Here is a 25,105-nt window from a genome sequence, read left to right on the forward strand (position 1 = left end):
TGTCTAATTCTCTATATAGTACCAGAAAGCAAATTAAACTATTTAATGTATTTACCTGTTATTTAATCAAGCTATTTTTTATTTCCTGAATTAGATAATTTAATATTATACGAATTCAATAATTTATAAAGTGATATGCTAAAGCAAGCGGCGTTACGATAAAAGTTACCTTTGTAATAAACGTCCTATTTGCCTTCTGAGCACTTGAGCAGTTTCAAGCATTTCATTTGATTGGTAGATAAAAACCTTTTAGTTTTCTAAAAATAAAAAACACAGTATACACTGCGTAGATTCCACTGCAGGACCCAATTGTGAGATCACGTGTTCCACCCGGACTGGTTTCCACGGCGCACTCAATCAGAGACCCTAGAGGAGTGAACATGGCAGCGCAGGTAAAATAAATTCATATTAAATTTTATTGCAGTAAAAGTTACTTATTCTTTATTCTTTCAGGTTATTTACGGTGTAATTCATCAGTTAGTCGCTTCTATCTATAGTCTGTAGCGTCTTGAAATATTTTAGACAAACAAGCTCAATGTAGTAAACTTGCTTGTGCGCTTGCCGCTTTTAGCACATGTGCTTTAGGGTGCAACAACAGATCATTTTATTTTGAACTTATGATGTACTGTCGTGAAAATGTATTACGACCAACTGGAGAGGAATCGAAACCCAATCCAGCGAAATTATCTTTAACTAGCATGCTTGTGGTCATAGCTTAATTGTATAGTTTTTTATTCCTTGTAATCACATTAATCAGTGAATATATAAAACTTCTACATGCTTAGGTTAATGTATTTGCAACCTAGATTATCTTTTCTAAAACTAACAGTTACGTTAACAGTTTTCGAAAGCAGTTAACGTTAGCTGGAATGTTGTGACTCGTATGTCACTATGGCAACGAACACGCGCTTAACGATTGCTGACCTTTCAAATGACAAAAACATGAAGAAAACAAAATTAAACAATTTCTCTTTGTTTAATACTCGCACTTTACGCAATATTTACATTTGTTATGACAGGTGGCAACTACGAAGGTTCCGGAGGTGCGAGACATCACTCGGATAGAGAGGATTGGTTAGAAACTAAATTTAAAAATAATAATAAATGTCATAGAATAGTTCTGCAAGTAAATCTTTTCTTCTGTCACAGGTGCACACTCTCACATTCGTGGTCTTGGATTGGATGATGCCTTGGAAGCACGACAGGTAATATTTAACGTGTTTGATAGAATACTCATCTTTGACTTAACCACACTACATGTAGTGACAAGCACTCTTCTGTCTGTTACTGTCATCAGGTGTCCCAGGGGATGGTGGGTCAGCTGGCACCTCGTAGGGCAGCAGGGCTAATCCTGGAAATGATCAAAGATGGTCAGATTGCTGGTCGAGCTGTGCTCATTGCTGGTCAGCCTGGAACAGGCAAGACGGCTATTGCAATGGGTAAGTTGCATTCTTCCAAACTTTATAACTATAGACCCATTTCCAAGCTGCCCTTTCTGCTGAAAAAGGTAGTTCCAAACCAACTGACACCCTATTTAATTTCTAACAACATTTCAGACCCCTCTTTTAAGGTATCGCACAGTACTGTGGACCATCGCATGTTGTTAAATTGATTTAACCATAAGGTCGGTATCCGTGATGCTGCTCTAGACTGGATTGAGTCTTATCTCTCAAATAGGAGTATATCTGTTGAAATTTGAGAATATTCATCATCCCAGTGCCGATGACCTTTGGGGTTCCACAGGGTTAAATTTTGGGTCCATTTTTTTCCCTTTACATGTTAACGCCTTTGGCAGATGCTTTTAATCCAAAGCAATTTACATTGCATTTTACTATACATTGTATCTGAGTATGTGCAATCCCCTGGGATCAAACCCATGACCTTGGCGTTGCTAGCTTCATGCTGTAACCACTGAGCCACAGGAAAGCTGTGCTTCCAATACGCTTGATTCTTGAGCGTCATAAGGTTTCCTGTCACATCTACGAAAAACGATACCCAGCTCTATTTACCATTAGATTCTGGCAGTGACTCTGCTAGCATGTCTAAAGGATATTAAGGAATGGATGGATGAAAACTTTCTCCAGTTGAACGAATAAAAAAAGACTGGCTCAAAATCGCTGGCTGAGAAATACAATGTAATTTTGGGGAATCTTCAGTCAAACAATCACTCTTGTGTTAAAATCCGGGGGTCATTTTCGATTGTCAATTGAAGTTTGACAAACAAATTAACTCTGTAGTCAGGGCCAGTTTTATTACAGCTACACCAGCTACAAAGGTTAAAATCTTTCCTTTCTTATAGAGAGTTGGAGACCGTTATCCATGCGTTTATTTCCTCACTGCTTGATTACTGCAACACCTTGTATTTTGGAATCAGTCAGTCATCACTCTCACGGTTACATATGGTCCAAAATGTTGCAGCTCGCTTTATGACCGGGACAAAAAAGAGGGAACATATCTCACCTACAAAGAATTAATTTCAAGTAGTTAACCTTCGTGTGTAAAGCTTTAACTTGACTTGCCCCTATATATATATCAGAACTTTAAAGTTTTTATCTACCTCGGAGATCTCTTAGGTCTTCAGACCAGTTATTCCTAAACGTCCTGAAATCTCGTCTGAAATCTATGTGAGGCAGGTCTTTCTCATTCTATGCTCCAAAACTTTGGAACACAGTATTCCTCTAAAAATAAGGCTTCATTTACTACTTTTATAGTCAATTTAAACATATCTTTTCTCTCAGGCTTACCAATAACTTGGTTTTATTCTCGAATGTATATTTTTGTCAGGGATAGTTGTTTGTGCTGTAGCTTGTTATTATGAATCTCTGTTTTTATATCTATCAGCTATCAGATACTAATAGTTGGTGTGATTTGTTTTTGTGTATTTTTTTTTCCTACTGCTTGTGAAGCACTTTGGTCAACACTTGTGTTGTTTTAAGGTGCTATATAAATAAACCTTGACTTTGTACGTAAATACAAAATTGTTTTGTTACACATTAATTTACAAAGTTCATTAATTTGCACTTACTGATTAAACTATACATAGATTGTTTTTCTTTAAAACATTATTGATAAAGTGAGATGTAAATTTGATGGCAAAGAACAGGGTTAGAAAATGAAACGGGATCCACTGATAATCGTAATCTGTTTTTATTTTACAGGTATTGCTCAATCTCTTGGTCCTGACACGCCATTTACTGCTATGGCTGGAAGTGAGATCTTTTCTCTAGAGATGAGCAAGACAGAAGCACTGAGCCAAGCCTTCCGCAAAGCCATCGGTGTCAGGATTAAGTGAGTGAAGTTTATGTAATTGTGAAACAGCATACAGTTTTAGAATTATATTTTCAGAATACATCTTTTACCAGTACGCTTGCTATCACTTTAACAATATGATCTAATTTGATGATCATGTGTTGGGGATTAAATTGTTTACTTAACTTGTATAATATTTTATCTTGGGTGGATGTCCTGTGAATTGGGAAAAGTACTGTAGAATTAAAAAAATACTATAATCTGGTCCTTACACATAACTCAGAAGACTTGGAGGTGTACAGCCTGAATATAGTTTACCCTAGTTGGTTAGGTGAGCTAATGTTCTACCTTTCTTTGATGCTTGACAGAGAGGAGACTGAGATTATTGAAGGAGAGGTGGTGGAGATTCAGATCGATAGACCTGCCACAGGAACAGTGAGTTTCTTTTTTCTAGATGCTCTGGGTGTGCGTCATAGATATTTTTATTCTGGTTAGTGTTTGCCTGACACATTTCTCTAAAAACTCTAAAAAACATGACCTTCCTGATCCCAGCTGTATTTCAAAAGTAAACCTTAATGGTACTTTGAGAAGCTGCGCTGAGAAGCTTTGGCACACTACTCTAGAGTAACTTAGTTATTTGGGCAGAAAACATAATTAAGGGATAGTTCACCCAAAAATTCTGTCATCATTTACTCGCCCTTAGTTAATTTCATACCCGTATAAATTACTTGGTTCCGATGAACAGGGAGAAAGATATTTGGAAGAATGTTAGTAATTTTCAGTCCTGGGACATCATTGACTACCATAGCAGGAAGAATTACATGGTAGTCAAAGGTGTCCGAGAACTCTTTGTTTTCCCAAATTCTTCAAAATATCTCATTATGTGTTAAAATTGCTAACATTCCTTAAAATATCTTTCTCTGTGTTCATTGGAACAAAGAAATTGATACAGGTTTGAAACAAACCTGATGGGGGAGTAAATGTAAGTAAAAAAAAAAGTAAAATGTATTTATATAGCACCTTTCACAGACAAGGAATCACAAAGTGCTTTACAACACTATCAGAAAAAGAAATCAAACATACATGTTGGCAAATGTAAACTAAAAAAATTTAACTGCACAACTATATTTATTCTTTAAAAGCTTGTCCAAAAAGGTGCGTCTTTAGGTGTTTTTAGAAGAGTCTACAGAGCCCTTTGATCTCAGTATAAGAGGGAGAGAGTTCCATAGCCTTGGAGCTACAGCACAGAAAGCACGGTCACCTTTCGTCTTAAGACGTGTTCTAGGGATAGTTAGAAGGTCCCGGTCAGAGGACCTTAAAGACCGATCAGGAGAATGTACATGTTATAGATCCTGAATGTAGGTAAGTGCCTGACCATGCAAGGCTCTGTAAGTGATTACTTAAATTTTAAACCGCACTCAAGGGAGCCAATGAAGGTCCTTAAGAACAGGGGTAATGTGGGACATCTTGCTAGAACAAGTCGAAAGTCTTGCAGCTGCATTCTGTACAGAACATTGCAATAATCTAATCGAGATGAGGTAAAGGCATGGTCAACCATCTTCATCTCTTTTTTTTTTGAAACCACAGATCAGAGATGGAAAAAACATGAACGAACTACAGACTTTATATGACTGTGATAACAGGTAGCTCTATCAAAGATGACGCCCAGGTTTCTTATATCACAGAATCTGACATATAAGATCCTATAGACACTGAAAAACTCCTATCATACAGATAGTGAAAGTGACCTATTTGTACTTTCACTGAAAAACCCATTCCAAAGCCCACCCGGAAGTGCCCACCAGGCAGTACAGCCTATTAATCAAAATGCAGAGGTCAACCGTGTAAAATGCTGCACTAAGATCTAACAAATCAATCGCAGAACAATCCCCTGCACCAGAGGCCATCAAAATGTAATTTGAGACCCTAAGTAGGGCAGTATCAGTGGAATGTTTTTACGAAAGTCAGATTGATATTTATAATAGATGTTGTGGGCCTCTAGAACAGCTTTCAACTGCTCTGCCACAACCTTTTCCAAAATGTTTGAGATGAACAACGATGTTGCATGTTTGACACACCTGGGGACCTGCTCCAACTTTAGAGAAAGGTTAATAAATGAAACCAAACACGGTCCAATAGATGTAATAGAAATGATGACAGATTTTATCATTTTTGGATGAAGTTTCCCTTTAAGGAAACTATTATTCTTCAGTGGGAATTTTTTTTAGGATAAAAGTGAGAACTTAGTTTTTGATAAATCAGACGTGTGTGGCTCTTGTCCCAGAATAGTGCTGGTATGTCTTTGCTTGCGCTTGATTCATTTTATTTGAACCCAGTTGGATCTGAAATATTTTTTCACCTGTTTATGTCTGTGTTCAGGGCGCAAAAGTGGGTAAGCTTACACTGAAGACAACAGAGATGGAGACCATCTATGACCTGGGTAACAAGATGATCGAGAGCCTCAGTAAAGAGAGAGTACAAGCTGGGTGGGTAGATTTGAATAACTTATTACTTATTTTTTCATTCCAAACAAAAAGAAAGGATGATAAAGGATGTGGATTAAGTAATATTAATTTACTTCATGTCATTTCTTATACTCTTCAGGGATGTGATCACTATAGATAAAGCCACAGGGAAGATTACCAAACTGGGCCGGTCTTTTACTCGAGCAAGAGATTACGATGCCATGGGGTCGCAGGTACACTTTCATTCTTAACCTATGATCTATTATTTTGTGGGTCTATCAATCATTTCCCTGACAGTTTTCTTACGCTGTTGTTTTCGATTATTTTCAGACTCAGTTTGTGCAATGTCCAGAGGGAGAACTCCAGAAACGGAAGGAGGTGGTTCACACCGTCTCCCTTCACGAAATTGACGTCATTAACAGCCGCACTCAGGGATTTCTGGCCTTATTTTCAGGTTTGTCATTCCCTTATCAGCTTTTCAAAACTGACAAACCACCTCAAAGGGTTTAAAGTTTTCCGGCACTGTGCCGGATCTCTTGCTTGCGGCATTTGACTGCGGAAACAAAGATTTTTCATAAAAAGCATCTTAATATCAGTTTGTCTTCATACGTTCGCCTATCAATGGTATGAGCGGAACACAGCTATCACTCTCAACCAAACAAACATTACTATCCAATCAGAATTACAATGGGGCTGGTCTTGGTTGCCGGACTGGAGACGTCACGTTGTAGAGTAGCAAAACAAGCAAACAGGCGGCTGAATGGAGAGTAAGTTTATAAAGCGGGGGGCAGCTTTTAAGTCTATTACAAATATGACATTCACAAATTGGAGACTGTGACATAAAGATCGATAACGTTGTGTTGTTTCGGCAAATCATGTAACCAGACCTCTGCTTCAACTTCGAAGCGTCACGCACGCGCTCATGCGCGCTAACTGCGATCTAAATATAAAGGATCAATATCTAAAGCGTCTAAATAGTTAAAAACTTTTTCACAGCTTATTGCACCAATTTTATGTCATAAACATAGTCGTTTTTGTCTGATGTGACCGCAAAAAGTTGAAAAAAAGGAATCGGATGTTAATACATCAGTGAAAGAAGCATAATATTACTGCTATTCTATGTGGTTGATATGAATCAAACAAATGAAAAGAGAAGCACTCACTGCTGACTTCGTAACCTTTGTTGCTTTAATGGGAATTTATATTAATTTTGTTTCACAGTTTGTAGTCCAAAATTTGCCAGTAGGATTTTAAAAATGGATAATAAATCTGCCTCCACTAATTTATAATAGAAAAACAAGCTTAAAAAGTTGATCACTTTTTCTTTTTTTTAGGGTTAATTTATGCTAACCTGCTTTGACCAACTGTGATCTCATTACTGTTTAGTAATACAAAATTCATCATAGATCTGGTCACTCTATTTTGCTTTAAAACTTCCACCCTCATTAGGATAAAAGGAGTCTAAGGAGTCTTTATTGTTTTCTTTTTTAAAAGCAGAATTTTTATTATGATGAATTTCATATGTTAAGCTATGTTTTTATATACCATAATTGGATAAAACTGGTTTTGTGGGTTATAATTATGCCCCCATTTATTTCGAGTCATTGTGTGATCCATACACACATGGCATAGCATCAAAGTTTAAGAAAAGTCTGTCTGAGAAGCTCAAAAAAGGCATGATGCTAATTAGTAGGGAAATAATCTTCAAATAATGTTCTGTTTTGTTTGACAAATATCCCTACGTATGTGTCTACTCTCGCAACCCCGAAAAAAAATGCTTTTTTTTGCTTTAACATCTATGCTTTAACCCCTGAGCTCTATCCCTGATTAGTCTTGAGAAATGATATTTGACTGGTGTTTGTACTGTAGGTGACACAGGAGAAATTAAGTCAGAGGTCCGGGAGCAGATCAATGCTAAAGTGTCGGAGTGGAGAGAGGAGGGCAAAGCGGAGATCATTCCTGGGGTAAGTAGGCCAGACAACAATCTTTAAATGAATAAGCACTTAAAAAATAAGACTTTTAACCATTAGGAGAATGAGTGAATAGAGATGCATTTAGTTTGCAGTGTTCCTTAACTTCTTTTCTGTGGTTGTAGGTTCTCTTTATAGATGAAGTCCACATGTTGGATATAGAGTGCTTTTCATTTCTCAATCGTGCTCTAGAGAGCGACCTTTCACCTGTACTCATCATGGCCACTAACAGAGGCATCACCCGGTACACACATAAACACAATATCAACAAATTACATTAATAAATTATATTATAAATGAATCCTCATTGTTGTTATTCATTTTTAAAAGCATTCGAGGCACCAACTACCAGAGTCCTCATGGTATTCCTATAGACATGCTTGACCGTCTGCTGATCATCGCCACATCTCCCTACACTGAAAAAGAGACCAGACAGATTCTAAAGATCCGGTGAGAGAACTTTCTGTATTGTAGTAGGTAATTTTACATGCAGATATAAGTAACTTTGATGTATTTTAAATAAGTAAATTGGAAAAGAATAAAGATTAGGTCTAATTTCTTTGTTCATTTGCCCATTTTGGCACATGCAGGTCTTCCATATAAATTCAGTAATTTTATCTATTGTGCTATATAAGGTCAGATCAAAAGTGGGCATTGTGAGTTTTTTTATTTTCATTATTTGTAACAGGTGTGAGGAAGAGGATGTTGAGCTCAGCGAGGAGGCACACACAGTTTTAACACGTATTGGACAGGAGACTTCTCTCCGTTATGCCATCCAGCTCATCAGCACTGCAGGCCTGGTGTGCCGCAAACGCCGGGTAATGACAGGATGACAGTGTCTAACACCACGGCCAGTGTTGCTGCCAAGTCGCATAATACAACTCGGAGAATAATAGAGACGTTGTTGTCTGATCAAAGTTCTACATTCTTACAGGGCACTGAAGTCCAAGTGGAGGACATTAAGAGAGTTTATTCGCTCTTCTTGGATGAGTCCCGATCCTCGCAGTATATGAAAGAGTATCAGGACTCCTTCCTCTTCAATGAAACGCGTAAGTCTTCTTTTTAGGTGTTTATTTATTGGGTATTTAAAAAAATTTATTGCAAGACCGACATGACATGTCAGCTATCTCAATACACATCAAAATATATATTTTTAATATTTTTATTGGTAAGAAAATCCACATTTGTTCTTACAGTAAAGAATAGGTTTTATTTTTATTTTCTGAATTAAATGTTATTTTTATTTCAATACCAGCACACCAAATAGTTAACATTGTCATTGAGTTGTTTGAAAAACTGTTGATAATGGCCATATTAATAAAAATTAATAATATTAATAAATATTTACTTCTTGTTCATAAAACATTTGTATGCTTAATTGAAATTATTTTGGTAACAAATGTACCTTCTCTCTCTTTCTCCTATCAGAAACCACTCAGATGGACACCTCAAAATAAGTTTAATTGTGAAGAGACATGTTTAGTTATTGTTCATGTGAAGTTTTTTTTTACCATCCTAAAAATATTCCGTCATTTAAGTGTACTTATAAACATTTTCCCCTCTCATTTTGCTACTTGGTATTGCAAAATTTTATACGTTGTGTGCATTGAATAAAATATCTTCTTGTTTAGCTGTAAAACATGGCGACCAAAAGATGAAATAAAAGCTAATAAGACAAACTGTAGAATGAAACTTTATTAGTTATGGTATCTATGTAACCATACTTAACCCATCTCCTAGCGATGTCAGTGTTGACAACCACACATGTGGAAATGTTTCCTAATCCTGGTTGTGTGGTGATTAACATGCTGTTTAGTTATATTGTGGATTCATGACACTTGCATGATGGCCATGTGTTGCTGTCCAACATGTTGACTACATGTTGTAATTTCGTTGCTGTCCAGCCATAACCTTAGTGGAAATGGATTTTTTTACATTTTAAATGATTAAATACTGTGTTGTCAAAGTTATCAAGCGTTTTCAATTATTTTTATTGATTAGATATTTGCAAAACCCAGCAACAAACATCAATGGTGATTTAATTATAATGACAAAATAATATAATAATCTCAAAATATAGAGATACAAGGTTCAGAAAGACAGCAGCAATATACTACATGTCACATCTAGGCGGCAGCATATATTCATTATTGAGTGTCATTATACAGCAAACGAAATAACCACACGCTTTATATTTTTTCCTTTAACCAGTGTTACAGAATGTTCTTTTTATTCATGTTTTATTAGAAATATATTTAATATTCTCTTAAAACCTTCAAATGACTAAAACCATTGATGTTAGTCAATATTTTGGCTGTTGGAAGATTTATAGACTGTATCTTGCAAAACCAAGAAAAATTTAGGAACCCAAAGGTTTTGATGCGTTGGTTTCTCTAAACAAATTAAATTTCATTCACAGTTTGGTAAATATATGAATACATTCACAGTGAACCATTTCTTTGGAGTAATTTTAGCAGAAGGAATTCACAGTAGCCACGTCTGAGGTTACAAAGCAATGTTTCTGATGCGCCGCATGAGTGAACATAGCCTTCCATTTACAGCCAGTTTAAAAAGAACCATGACTGACAAAACCCCCAGACTGTTTACACATGGTGGCAAGAAGGGAGAGGTGAATTTAAGAGATTATCCTTGCAGACACATTGAGGAGACGCCACCGCTCCGGTCTCAAAAGAACCATGAATCTGCTCAGTTAGATGAAATCATCAAGGTACATAAATTGGAAAAGCCTGTTCTTGTGTGTGTGTGCTCTGCGTTCCTCTCCAGCGTCTCAGAGATAAGGCTGTAATTCAAAACCGGCCATTAACATGTCAGTATAAATGGCAGTGAGAGAAGGAAAGGGACTGGAAAGCTATACTGAATCGAGGCCCAGATACTCCTGTGTGTGATTCCTGAAAATGATGACATCCGCTACCATACAGGGACGCTTGACTGTTAGACAAATGGACTGGAGGAAATTTTAGTGTGAGATTATTTTAGGTCATAGACTGGCCAGGGGAAAAGCAGTTTTTGCTGTCTAATCCCACTTTTCTTTGAGGATTTTGTTGTAGAGTTCACCTGGTGCACTAAAAATCCCTTTAAGCGAGCATTATTGGAATACAAATCACTTTCTGGACTCTGTGCTCCCTTTTCACCGTATTACCCGAGATATTTGTGATGTTTCATAACTGTCCACATCTCTCCCTTTCACTCGAGAGGATTAATCTGTCATCTCTATCCCACAAATCTCTGTCGGTCTCCTACAGTTTATCAGTGGGCAGCTATCCCAACATGCTCTGCTTCTGCATCACAGAATAGTCTGCGAGAGCCAGAACTTTGAAGCAAAAATAAGAGCTTGAAGGGACTATGTGAGATGTCCCGCAAGAGACCAAGTATAGAATATAAAAGGCTAAAAACGATGAATCTACATTGAACATTGTCAGAATTAAATAAAGTATAACACTGCCGGGCATAGTTACAGTATAAAATACTGTTTAAAGGGATACTCCACCTACAAATGAAATTTCTGTCATCATTTACTCACTCTCTAGATCAAAACCTGTATAAACCTTGTTCGGTTGATAAAAAATTTAATGTATTTTGGAAACTATTAGCAACTGACAATTCTGGTACATCATTGACCACCACAATGGTAAAATTGTAGTCAAAGGTGCCCCTGAACTGGTGTTTTTTCCTCAAAATATCATACAATATTTTTCCTACCATGGTAGTCAATGATGCCAATGAAATGTCAGTTGCTAACATTTTTCCTAATATCTTTCTTTGTGTTTTACAGGTTTGGAACAACTTGAGGGGGAGTATTTCATGACAAAATTTTAATTTTTGGTTGCTGTCCCTTTAAGAAGTTCGCAAGGTCACATCTGATTTTTATAAAGCCAGGTTTTAAATAAATGTGTTGATAAAATGTAAAAGACAAAATTTTTACTTTTGATGAAAACATAAATTAAAGCAAATTTATGAAGACATGAATATAATGTAAATGTTGGTTTGCACTGGAGATTTGATATAGAGTATAAGATGATGTTCAGAGTTCACTCCGATACAAAAAACAATACTTGGGTAACCACAAATGAACATAGTTTTGCTGCTTCAAACCATGGTGTTTTGTAGTAAAACCTGGTTATAAAAAAGATAATCAATAAAGCATATTCATATGAGAAATATAGAATGCTGTCTACAGATTAATCTACATTGGTGGGGAATTACCATGTATATTCTGAAGAGAGTCATCGACTCTAAACCCCAGTGTTGTGACCATGGTTATGCAATGCTGCGTGTGTGTTGATGGATGTGAGGACAGTGAGGTATGAAGCAATCTGTTCTTTATCATGGTCCATCTGTGTGTTTTTTGTGGTACCAGCGAGCGCTCTCGCTCAGATCTTGAACATTCAGGTCTTGTCAGATTGCTCGAGTGCGGGTCATCCTGACATTATCACTAATAAACCAGAAACACTCGTTTACTGTACGATAAGTATCCAAGCTGATGGATCGCTGATTAAAATGTGTGTGGATATTCTGCAGAAAAACTAAGTGAAGCGGGTGTGGTGCAGTATGAAATGATAAGTTGCTGTCATCATTTACTCTTCCTGGAAACCGGCATCTTTATATCGCATGAACTAGTGCAGCATCAGTCCTCTCTGGGAACACACTGTTCTTCCTCTTCTGCCCCCTTCCCTATGGAGTTTCTTCACCTTTTCTTTACTATAAGGGGTGAGAATAGTTCAGAATAAACCATTCTGAGTTCTGAATGGATGAGCCGTGTTTGAAGCAGCTGTAAAATGACTCTAAATGCACACCTGTATGGCACATAATTTGGCACTACCAAATAGCAGTGGGGGTTTGGTTTTGCACAGTCAAGCACCTATTAAAGTCATATTTCAGAAAAACACCAAAAATATATATTTTTGTAGATTTTATAATATATCCTAACTCTTTATAGCTGTGTCTTATGTGACAAAAAGCTCATTCTCTTAGCATCTGTCAGCATCTCATTTTCTTCTTTTTATAAACTGTCTTTTGAGACTGCCTGCCACGTTAAATTAAATTAGCTTCGACTCCACAGTCTCTTTTCTCTGCCCACACGCTGGTTGCTGGCAGTTTAAATGTTGTCATCCCAAACAGGAACATCATACACAGGTGGTGTGCTGAAAAAACAAAACACACGCTACTGTGTGCCGACTTTTGCTAAATTTACACGCACGTGGACACAGAGTTCCGACCGATGCGCAAACATCCAGGTGATGCCTGCGATAGACCTCTGTGGAATAACCCACAATGTTTGAGCTCCATTCACGCACATACACCTCAGTGTGTTATATTTAGCAGGAAAAGCAAACATCGTGTTTCTGCTCTGGTTCAGATAAAGGTGTTAATCTATTTGGAGCACATCACAGCACTGTCTCTCTTTCGGAGCCTTTATGCCCACCCAATGCAATAACATGCATCACATGCTATGAAATATGTAACATTTGGGCAATTCCGTGAAAATGTCAACCTTACCACAAATTTTTTTTTTTACCAGGGGTAATTTATTATGGTAACATTTGGTGGCTCGAAAACCAATGTGAGATCTCTCTTCAAATTTGTAAAGCATTTGTTTTATTTTTATTGCATGATTTTTCATAATTTCAAATTGTCACATCCATTTCGCTACATATTCCTCATAAATGGACACATAAAAGAACTATTTTATGCTCTATAAAGAGGCATCCCTTCTACATTCATGGGGTATTAATGCTTTAGGATTGTGCATTTTATTTTACTGAAATCCTACAAAGTTTGTTGTCTCCAAAAAAACGTATCCTTTTTTAGTCACATTTTTGTCACATGTTTATTTCCCTTTTTTTTAATATATATTTTTTTCATAGACTGACATTTTTTGATGTTTAGAGTCTATCAACAAGGGATCAGTAAAATATAAACAGATGGTTCAATATAATCGTAACAAATTCATTCTCTGAGCATTTATATGTCACATCCATAACGCAAAATATCACGTCCATAACCCTTGAATTGCCAATTTACATTTTTGTTTTAATGTTTTCTAACCTCACAAACGTATGCATTTCTGCATTATTGATGTATACGTTGATATAAATTGACTAGTTTACTAATTTCAGAGATATTTTTGACTAATTTTTTACTAATTGTCCTTATATCGAAACATTACCCACACATTAAAAAAATCCATAAAAAAAATTACGACAGCTAGGGTGTCAGAAATACACTGTAAAATAATAGTTTTTTCCTGTAAAAATAAAGTTTTCCCCGTTTTTCCTGTTAATTTGTGGTCTTTTTTAGTAATTTTAAGTTTTTCTAAAATACATGAAAGATCTGGAAAAAATATGGAAAACTTCTGTAAAATGACGGGTTTTTTACAGTCCATGGAAGCTTGATCTCTTAAGCACCCACGGGATCACCGCTTATTAGCCTAGTACATAAGGAAAAATGGTAAGGCTATGTGGGTGGAGACACTTGATCTTAGCAGCTGGGCTGCCCATTTACAGCTTGCTGAATGATTGAAGGTAGCTGGCAGCCATACAAGCAGAGTTGTAATAGGAAACAATGTATGGAGGTTAAAAATCATGCAGCATATTTGGTTATGTTGCATGCATGCAACATATGGCGTTGACGGTAGCTGAAAAGGAGGGGATTTGGAGACTTTCTGCCGTGAATATACTAGAGCCTGGATGAACGGCTGGAGAATGGTGTTTGTGGAGAGATCCTTATTTTCTGTTGCTTACAGACAAATTTGAACATAGTTCACAAAATCACACTGAAACAGAATTAATGAATGTAGTTCTTAATGACAGATAAAGAATGCAAATGAACCTAAAAGAATGAATTTAATATGTATAGTACAAAGAGCACTCCACCGCTCATGCGTCCCTTTCAAAGCACTACGGTGGCTGAAACAGGACAAAGATGTTGTTAAGTTTTCGCTTTATTGCAAAAGATATTAATGTATTTACAAAACGCATTCTGTAAAGCAGTTTGTCCATTTAGGGCTACTGTAGAAGCAGCATGGCGAATTCCATGTAATGGGGACCCGTGGTATATGTAGATAGAAATAGCTCATTCTGCGGTAGCAAAAACATAACACTTATTATCTACGGTCATTATCTACACATCTGAAGACTAAGTTATGTATATTATATTGCGTTTCTGTCAATAGATCGTCCTAAATATTCCATACAGTACCTTCAACACATGACTTTAGAAAGAGAAGTATGGCACCATGCCTATTAGATATTCATGAAACTTGTTGATAGTATGTTAAAAAAGAGTACAACTAATCAAATAAGTAAGTTTATTTTCAGTCATTACTTCACTAACTGCCCTTTTCCTCATTCCTCTGATACCTCAGTCATTTGATTTTGGTTCCTGACTCCACTCATTCACTCACTGGTGTATTTTCCAAGCAGTCAGTTTAATTTCAGATAATTTTATTTTTTGTCTAATGTGAGTGTGCACTGGTTTGACCTACATTATAAGGATGCACAGTCCTTACAATAAGGTGTGTATTCATGTGTTTGGCCATGCCCCCTACATTATTAGGACATGCCGATGTCCTAGTGATTTAAAACGTGAAATAAACATACTAGATTTTTTTATTAATAATGTAAAAGTGCAGAAACTTTTTACTGATTCTTAGGGTTAGGGTGGAAACTAACGAAAATGGGCAGAACGAAAATGATCCATCACACACTGGGATCTCAGTTGTCATTCATGTCAGACTGTTTGACAGTTAAGACTTTTAGAAAACGGACACAAACAAAAAGACCTGAGAGTTACATCATAGAATGTAGGAGAGGCCACACTGCAGGACTGCATCTCAAAACATTTGACACTGGCCGAATTTAACTGGATCTTTTAGGACTTTCAAAATTTGTTGACAAAATGGTACATTGTGCATCCGGCTTAACTAAAGACCATAATGCTTTGACACAGGCAGATCCCTGGACTTGAAAAACCCTAAAATTCAGAGGTCAAACAGCTAATCCAGGGGTGTCCAAAGTCAGTCTTGAAGGGCCTGTTTCCTGCAAAGTTTCGCTTCAACTCAAATCAAACACACCTGAACAGCCAATCAACATCTCACAAAACATACTAGAAACTTCAAAACAGGTTTGTTAAACCAAGTTGGAGCTAAACTCTGCAGGGCTGTGGCCCTCCAGGACGGACATTGGACACCCCTGAGCTAATCGATAAAATAAGAAATGGGCTTTTGAAGGCCTTAATCATTGAATGGACCACTATTGTTTCAGTAGCCATTTCTGTTAGACTATTATAGACTATTTCTAATTTCATATTACTGAATCAATGATTCACGATTGAGTAGTTGAATGGGTGACACTATCTGTGTTTTTCTTTTATTTAGAGATTTTCATATATTGTCTGTTTAACTCAATCCTTGGGTGAACTTTTTATTGTTTCTCTCCTTCCCATTCGGTCTGTGGCTTCTACTGCAATCCTTTCACTTTCCTTAGTCAAGTACAGACTACACGAGACTGCTGAGAGTGGATTCACACACACTTCCAGAATAGCCCCCCCATTTGCTCCCACTGATGTGTCTTATCCTGGTGCTGCAGTATTAGAGGGAGATTTTGCTGCAGGGGTGTGTCAAGACATTGTAAACTGTTTATTTTTCATTTGTTTCTGTCTTTGTCTCATGTCTGTCTGTACGGTTATTTGGCTCCCAGGCTGATGATTCACAATTGTCATTATGTTGTTTTATTAAGTAATTCAGACCATTTAGACACAAGAGTTGTGTTGTGTGTAGTTGTGTGTCACCCAAGTGATCCTGAATTAATTACATTCCAGTAATAAGAGGAGGTTATTCTCGTAAGTGATTATGTTGACACATTGGTCTCAGTATAATCAGGGCCGGCCCAGCCTCTATTTGTGCCTTAGTAAGATTTTAGATTGCGCCCCTCCTATACAAAACTTTTTTTAGAAGCAAAATTCATATTTATTTTAACATAACACGAATTGTGATTTACATAAATAGGAAGTGAATAACCAAAAAAAATATTTGTAATCTTTTTTTTCCTATTACCTACTCATCGTTTGAAAATTAAACTGATCGTTTTCTCAATAATACTGTTAGAGCTCATAAAACGATTTTTATTATTATTATTATTTAGATTTCGTAGAATTTTTAGAGCTATGCCTAAATGCGGTAGGGACACAAATACAAGCTTATTGTATTGTTTTGGATTTTCCTAAATAAATGGCATTAGATTGCCAGTAAAACTTTTTGCGGTTCACTTAGTTGAAAGCAGTCAAAAAAATGGACGCAGTGTCAGTGTTACCAGAAAATGGTTCTTAATAAAGAAGTGGCTCTGAGCAGGATTCAAACTTAGAACCGGTGATGAGTCCAGCATGGGAAGCAGGTGCTTTAACAACGAGGCCACAATCTAATGAAAGTTGTGGGAGCATCTCTTGAAGTCAGGTAGTGAAGTTTACCTGCACAGATCGCACTACCTGGTCTCCGTTACACATGCATTATTAACTTGTTAAGATAATCAATCGTGTCATGATGCAACATGTTCAAATAAATGTCGTGTTTTTGCGCTCTCGCCTGTCACCCCTCCAGTCAGTTTGAGCCTTATGCAACTGCCTATGTCGAAAACAAGAAAGTCAATCGTTACTGCAGCTGTATTAACATAGAAAAACAATCTGCAGCCCAAAAGAAACTCAAACCATTGTTTTCTGAGTAAAGCCATGCAGCTCTCAATTTTTTTGCTACACCTAAATATCATGAAAACTCATATGCATCAACCAATGTTAACAGCGCTAGCTATATTTACTCTTAATGTTGCAACCAGAGCAATGGGAACCAAATACCTATTAAAAAAATTCTAAATATTTTATCTTAAGTATATAATCATTGACGCAGACCTCCATTCCTGCACACTTCCACCTCTGTGGCCAGCAGTGAAAGAAAGAAAGAAAGAAAGATGGTTGGATGAATAAAGAAAGAAAGAAAGAAAGAACCTTGAGGTGCACTTTGAGGTGATCTAAGGTTGAATTCAGTGTTAGCATTCAGGAGCTGTGCCTCAGCACACAGGCTCAGTGTTCTCCTCTCCTCATGAGAGAAGGAAGCCATTTGTCATGTAGGAACGTTTTGGCATAGCCAGAGACTGAGAGATTTCTCTTGTGAATGTTATTGTAGCATTAAACAGTAGATAGAATATGAGTTCAAAGAGATGTCAGTTTGGAAAGCCGGGTGACTGAGAAAGTTAGGCTATCCTTCAGAAATGGATTCTCGGCAAACCAAATCCTCATAGTCTGCAGAAGATTAGATCAGTACAGTGATGCATGAATGATAGTATATAATGATCATGACCTCTGCTGATAAGAGTCACACATCTATATTGAAGCATATAAATTCTACATGAACACTGATTATGTGACCTTAGCACTTCCAAATAATAGTAATATTTCAGGTTTAGATAAGTGTTTGTATTGGATGCAAGCAGTGCTACAGTCTAGAAAATGTTGAGTTGCCTTTTAAACTCAAGACAATTATGGCAGGATAAAAGCAAGATGATGTATCTGTATTTTCTGATAGGATTGGAAATATTGGTATGCCTTGAGAATGTTAAAGTAATAGTTCACCCAAAAATGTAATTTATCCCGCTACACTTCCTTATGTCACCCTGAGTGTTTTTTACTTTCTTCAGTACAAGGAGATAAAAACCAATGAGCTTCAAATGTGAGATTTGTGCATCCTACTTGTGGCCATTTTGTGTGTCCAGTGATGTACTATGTTTCTAAATAAGATTGAATATTAAATGTTGTACTCATAAATGTATTGGCCAGCTTTCTAAGACATGTATTTACCCCCTGGAGTCGTGTGGATTACTTTTATGATGGATGGATGTGTCAAAAGCTTCAAAAATGGGTCTCAATGCCATTACTGGAATAAAGTTATGGGGTGAATGAGAAAATAAGTAAATTTTGGCTTACTGAAATAAATGATTTCAAATTTGGGTGAATGAGGGTGAATAAGGCAAATTGAGCCAATGAGTAAATGATGGCATATTGAAATAAAATATTTCAATATTGGGTAAACTATTCCTGCTGAAATATAATAGAACCCTGCCCAATAAACAATAAAAGTGTAATGGATTTAATAATTGTAATTTTTATTGTATTGGTTTAAATGGAAACTATAATGGTAATGAAATCTCCCTGCTAAAAAAAACAATAGAACCATTAAAGGAATGGTAATGATTTGAAAGGGAATTGTATTGGTTTTAATGGAAAGTGTAATGGTTATACTGGTATGTGATAGATTCTATTGGTGGAATGTTAAATCCTACTGGAATAATGCCCAAAAACCACAAAAAGGAATAGGGCATAAGTCACAGAAACAGCATAATTGTTACTTCACACCTTTATTCAGAAAATAAAATGATTTCAAAATAAAAGTCCCGAGTTTTGTGATTTTCCACACTTACTTTCAATGGCCGGTCGTATTTTAGGTGCCTTAGCTCAAATCAAGAAGCCTAAGATTAATCAGTTTGAAAAAGAAACAAAAAGACTATATTAACTGAAGAAAACAAGTTGACAAATATTTGGTTATAATATAGCATATCGAGTGACTCTTTGGTGGGTCATTTTGAGTGTCAAGTGTGATTCTGTGAAATTTTGTACACAAAATAAAAAAAACATAGCTTTTTTCAGTCAAAAATGTATAAAGATTCCTCCATTCAATTAAACTTCATTATATCTAACATATGGTTAAAAAAAGTGCACATTCCTATAGTACTGATACTCACAAAATACTGCATATGTGTCTTCTGACTTTGCGTAAGTATGTTCGACTTCTTGAAATGCTGCAGACTGATCGGCCAATATCTGACATCAGAGTACCGCGAGAACGTTTCGAAAACTCACGGCGCTCTTTTCTCGCGGCACTTTGATGTCATATGCCGACCGGTCTGCGCAACACCTCATGAAAGAGACTTAACTAGCGTCTTTAGCGTCTCTAGCGTAACAGACTTCATATGGTTCTATGAGAAAGTCTTACACGGATATGAGAAGATAAACCCACTCCATACTTGACACATCACAGTTTGCATCCGTCTGCTCAATGGATACTTTGCTGCACGGTTTGTTTTGAAAACTTTTTACATGTGATTAAATCTGTATCATTTGCCACAAAGAGGCGTAACTTACAATAAAAGCATGATGCATACCACGCGCTCTGGATAGCATCATGCAGGCTGCGGGTGCGAGAGGTTACCATAGAAACAAAGTTTGCCATTGATTAGTATCGTTACGCTTGCTCCTAGCACTGCATGCGTGTAGTGGCCAGGACAACCTGAAATATTCATTTATATTATGATGTTTTTTAACGATCAAATGTTGGTGAAGGGTAAGACACCTGGCGAGCCACATGATTTTTGAAAAGAGCACTTGCGGCTTGGTAGCCATTGGTTCCCGACCACTGCTCTAGGCATATAATCCGTTTGAAAAAGAATGCAAATCCAGTCCTATATGCAAGAAAACAAGTTGACAAAAATGTTTAATCCTATTTTTGGTTATTATATATCATATCGAGTGATTTATAAGGTATCTTTGGTAGGTGGTTCATTTTGACCCGGGAAAACACCATATGGTGCGTGTAATCATGATTCAATAAAAGGAAGGAAGGAGTCGGGAACCGGAAGACATTTTAAACATTTAATACAAATAATAACAGCTGGCGGTCCCTCACGGACGATCGCCGGTGAACAAAACATAAATACAAACCACAAGAACATAAATATAACCTTAACATGTGTCCGGGCCCGGTCCTATCTCTTCGACGGTCCGGTCGCTCGTTCCTTTTATATGCTCCCAATCTCCTACGTGATTCGAGCCCGGTGTGCGCACAGCTGGCGCTCATTCACAATTACTCACCGGACTCGAACCACGGTCTAGCCCCGCCTACTCTACTACGGTGTCATTCTCTAATGTAGGAAATAAAAGCATTTCAAAACAAACCTCCTAGTTAAACATTAAATTAGGCTTGTGTGAACAGCCTTTTATTTAATTTTATTTAATATTGCCAAATGTTCTTCACAAAAAAAAGCCACTCCAGTCACAGCCTACTCTCACTGCTTCCATCAGGGAAGCGGTACCGCAGCCTAAGAACACGAACCAGCAGACTATTTGACAGCTTCTTTCTACAAGCTGTCAGATTCTTGAAATCTTGAATAACATCTATCATAAGCACAGCACTTTACCGCACAACACATTGATAACCCATCTCATATAATATTTCAATTGAACCTACCACAACTGCCAGCCATACTCTGTTATTCTGTTACCTCACGTACGTAAATACACATTATATTGCTACTATATAGTTACATGTATAGAGAATTGTTAACTTTGTCTTATTGTCAGAACTGTGTTTTTGTACAGATATGTTTATGGTATTTATTGTATAGCTGTAGGAGCTGCATTATTGGCTGGAATTGCACTCAACCTTTTCACCTACTATTGCACTTGTGCATGGTAGAGTGACAATAAAAGTGAATTGATTTTGATTTGATTTGTGATTTAGGTACCTAAACACAAATTAACTAGGCTTACTATTAATCTGTTTGAAAAAGAAACGCAAAACCAGTCCTAAATGAAAGAAAACTAGTTGTCAAAAAGATTGAATCCAATATTTGGTGATAAAAGTGCATAACAGGTGATTTATAAGCTGGACACTACAAGAGTTATAAGGTTTTGAACACAGCAAAAGGGTTAATGGGAAAAGCCAACGGTTTATAATGGTATTTTTATGGAACCCATTACAATTTCTGTCCTTTTTTCAGCAGAGATTCCTGAAATGTTGCTCAGATACAAATTGAAGTTTGCTGCACAATCTAGAAAAAAATCCTGTCATACTGTTTTATAAAACGTAATACTGTTTTGTAAAAGCATTTGTTAAATGTTCAACACATTATTATCCTAATAAATTATATGTAAACATAATTACCTGAAACATCTCCAGAACACATTCGTTAACGTTAAGGTCAGCTTTTTAAAGCTACTGTAGTCCTATCTGCAAAAGAAAGGGGCTGTTCGCTATAAATAACAGAATGCGCATTTTGTACCGTTCATCTTCCGGGCAATCTTCCAGCTGTGCTCGTATGTCGGGTAAACTACATACATGCTCGAGTTGGTCGATCCCCCTGCAGGGGCCCATGAAGCGCGGTGAATGGTTCACGTGTCGCACGTTGCGTTCATTGCAGTAAGATGCACGTGCTCAGTGATGAATGGAAACGATCAGAGTAAATGAATTAGCGCAGGGAACTTGAACTCAAGACTCAAGAGTGGCGCACTGCAGCGGATTAGTGAGATTGGTTGGTGTGGAAGACACGCGTGCCTAAGCGAAATTCACCAATATTCCCACTGTGATTGGGTTTATTCCGATTTACAGATACGCTTACAATCCATCATATAAGCATAAAGGCCATTAAGGATTTAATTATCCCCCAAACACACACTGTGTTACAAAGTGCCACACATTGCCCTGAACTACGCATGTCCCATTTAGATTCCTTAGCAGATTAATGCATTCAAGGTGGCATAATATTAAAAGTAATGTTTAAAATGGCAATTAATTTAGCATGTCAGTCTGAATTACAAAGCATATAAGATGCTTAATTGCATTACTGCACGTTAATGAGATCTTAATGATGGAAAATTGGAAGTTATTGCTTCTTACCTGTATTCCCAAAGACTCTTCTTCTAATATCTTTAATTTCATCTGCGAGCCCATGTGTGTCTATTCTTTTAATATGAAGCCAGCTGTTCATTCTGATATTCTGAGTTTAGAAACAAACCAAAATAGCTATTCTTCTTTTCATGAGAGAAATACGTTTGGATGTTGAAAGAATGCTTTTGGGAACGGGTTTGAGTTTGTCCCCAGGGCGATTGTACTCTGCCTTTTCTTTCTTCTTTATTATTGATGGAAGAGGGAGACAGTGGCTTTCCCTCTAAATTTAATGAAGCAGGGTTTTAGGCTAAGCATGTGTTATTTTAATCCCTAAATGTACTATTAAAGCTGTGTGTTTTGGGTGCGTGGCGCTATTTTTAGCGTTGACCTTTGCATTGGTCTCTTGCGTTTGAGGAGGAATAGCAAATACGCTGCCTGCACTAAAACGTGCGCAGAATGACTTAATTCATAATCAGGCTGCACGCCTTTTTATTTCTTGTCCTACAATGTGAATTGAGTCTTCCTCGTGTAAGTGCAGACTTTAGGCACGATTAAAGGGATAGTTCACCCAAAAATAAATAAATCTGTCATCATTTACTCACCTTCGAGTTGTTCCAAAATTCTGTCATGAATTCTAGTTGTTCCAAATCTGTATAAATGTCTTTCTTTTGATGAACACAAAGAAAAATATTTGGAAGAAAGGTTGTTACCAAACAGCTTGGACCCTACTGGCTACCATATAAATTGTTTATATTTCTTTGTTTTGTTGAACACAAAAGAAGATATTTTGAAGAATGTAGGATCGGAAACAGTTCTGGGGCACTTTTGAATACCATTGCAATTTTTCATAGGGTAGTCAATGGGGTCCAAGAACTGTTTGTTTACAAGCATTCAACCAAATATTCCTCTCTAAATTCAACCAGAATTCATTTTTGGGTGATCTATCCTTTTAAAGGTTTCCTCAGAGGAGCACTTTCAACAAGTTGGTATGATTTATTAGGGTCTTCATGAAATGTCTGGAACATATTTTACTTAAAAACACTCAATGGCTGTGTAAACCAAAGAACATTTTTGATCAGATTTTGACAGATGTATTTTACGTGTAAAAGTATATTAGATTAAATCACTAGAATGTATTTAGACTCTTATTTATTTAAAATAAAATAAAGCAGCTTGTCAAAATAACAACTGACTTCATTCGCTTAATCAACTATTTGGTTAAAGCTAGAAAAATTTCCTGTGTTTTTGGTCCACATAGTATCCTAACAGTTCCATGGAAATAAATGGCAGCATTGACTTTCCTGTCGGGTATAAGGAAACATTATATCCTGTCCACACCCTTGAGTTTCCTGTCCGATTTCCCTTCTTCTGTGTTGACTTTGTCACAGTTTTCTCTCCGTGGTGTCATGTCAGAATTCGAAGTTTGTTTGGATAGTGCATTGGAGAGTCCAGTGAAGGAAAATCCTCATCACTCCATTAATAAAGTATATTTAAACACCTTAAAATGAATTCAAATACAAATATTGAGTGTTCAAATGTTCTGGTCAGGGTTCTAACAGTATGAATTGCAACAGATGCTCCACTCATGTAAGAATAAAATACTGTAGTTTTAATTCACATTTTAGCTTACCAAAATGTATTTGCAAATGACTTTCAATAAGACACATGGTCACATGGCCTAATTTTGAAATTGGATGTTTGGATTGTGAATTTATTTACATTGGGTTCTGTATAGGGGTTAATTGTTAGAGGAGGATTACTTGGGATTAGAAAAGCTGCTGTGATCACGGAATGGAGCCATGGATTCTGACTTTGAGCAATCAATTCCGTTTAACTAAAGTTAAACACCTCATCATTATTGGATGATTCTTTGATAATACTTGGCCAATACATGTTGTATGTGCTTTTTTGTGTAAAGGCAAACAGTCAAAAGAAGCTGACATTTTAAAGATATGAGGTAATTCTGTTCTCAGTTCTGGGCATGTGGCAGATATTTGTGAATTTTCTCATAGACAAATATTGCTCTTTCATCTGTAATATGAATGTGAGGACTGTTGCTAGGCATACTTTCTCATATTTTCACCAAAACTCTCATCACTGGGTATGTGCTTCATGTACTGTGTGTGAGACTTTGTATGCGTGCTCGCATGTCTTGTCGATGGACTGCTGACCTTCTACATCTAAAATCTTCTTCTCTGGAGTCACAGAAACTGTTGCCAGGCAACAGAGGTACGGAGTGCCTCTGTAAACAATGCTGGACCTTATCCAAGCCCCCAAATCAGGACAGACTCTTACATTACCCGATGAAAACGAAACCTTTGCTGAGGCCAACCCCGGTTTTTCCTGGAGCAGTAAAAGTATCCTTTCTATCTGCTCAGGTATGTGCTAATGGGTCTCTGTGACATTAAAGTTCATTCATAGATCCTTGAACTGTAGCTTCAGGGTAAGGTGTCCTGGACCAGTTTTTTTTCTTTTATTCAAGTCTCAAAATCGAACAAAAAATATCAAATGAGATTCAGAAGTCCACAGTCTGACTTCTGAAGCCTAGATAGTCAAACCTATACAGGTGCATCTAAAAAAAAAGTTATTTTTCCATCTTAAACCAGCAAGGCAGCATATACAGCTAAGGTTTCCTTTTATTGTTTAAGAATATACTTGAATTTAATAAAAAAAGACAAGGGATTACTCTGTTTTGA

At 36.8% G+C, this 25,105-nt stretch overlaps 1 protein-coding gene across 1 annotated transcript; it reads left to right on the plus strand.

Moving 5' to 3' along the window:
- Positions 1–294: 294 nt before the first annotated feature.
- On the plus strand, positions 295–9,363 carry ruvbl2 (RuvB-like AAA ATPase 2). The gene is made up of 15 exons (XM_056746027.1): positions 295–392; positions 1,020–1,074; positions 1,150–1,205; positions 1,298–1,439; positions 3,159–3,288; positions 3,618–3,684; positions 5,629–5,735; positions 5,854–5,947; positions 6,045–6,168; positions 7,584–7,678; positions 7,810–7,928; positions 8,015–8,134; positions 8,373–8,502; positions 8,619–8,733; positions 9,113–9,363. Exons 1-15 carry the CDS (start codon positions 381–383, stop codon positions 9,139–9,141), a joined length of 1,395 nt encoding a protein of 464 aa, XP_056602005.1. The 5' UTR covers positions 295–380; the 3' UTR covers positions 9,142–9,363.
- The last annotated feature ends 15,742 nt before the right edge of the window (positions 9,364–25,105 follow it).

Source organism: Triplophysa dalaica, chromosome 4 (assembly GCF_015846415.1).
Source record: "Triplophysa dalaica isolate WHDGS20190420 chromosome 4, ASM1584641v1, whole genome shotgun sequence".
In the NCBI taxonomy this organism is placed as follows: domain Eukaryota; kingdom Metazoa; phylum Chordata; class Actinopteri; order Cypriniformes; family Nemacheilidae; genus Triplophysa; species Triplophysa dalaica.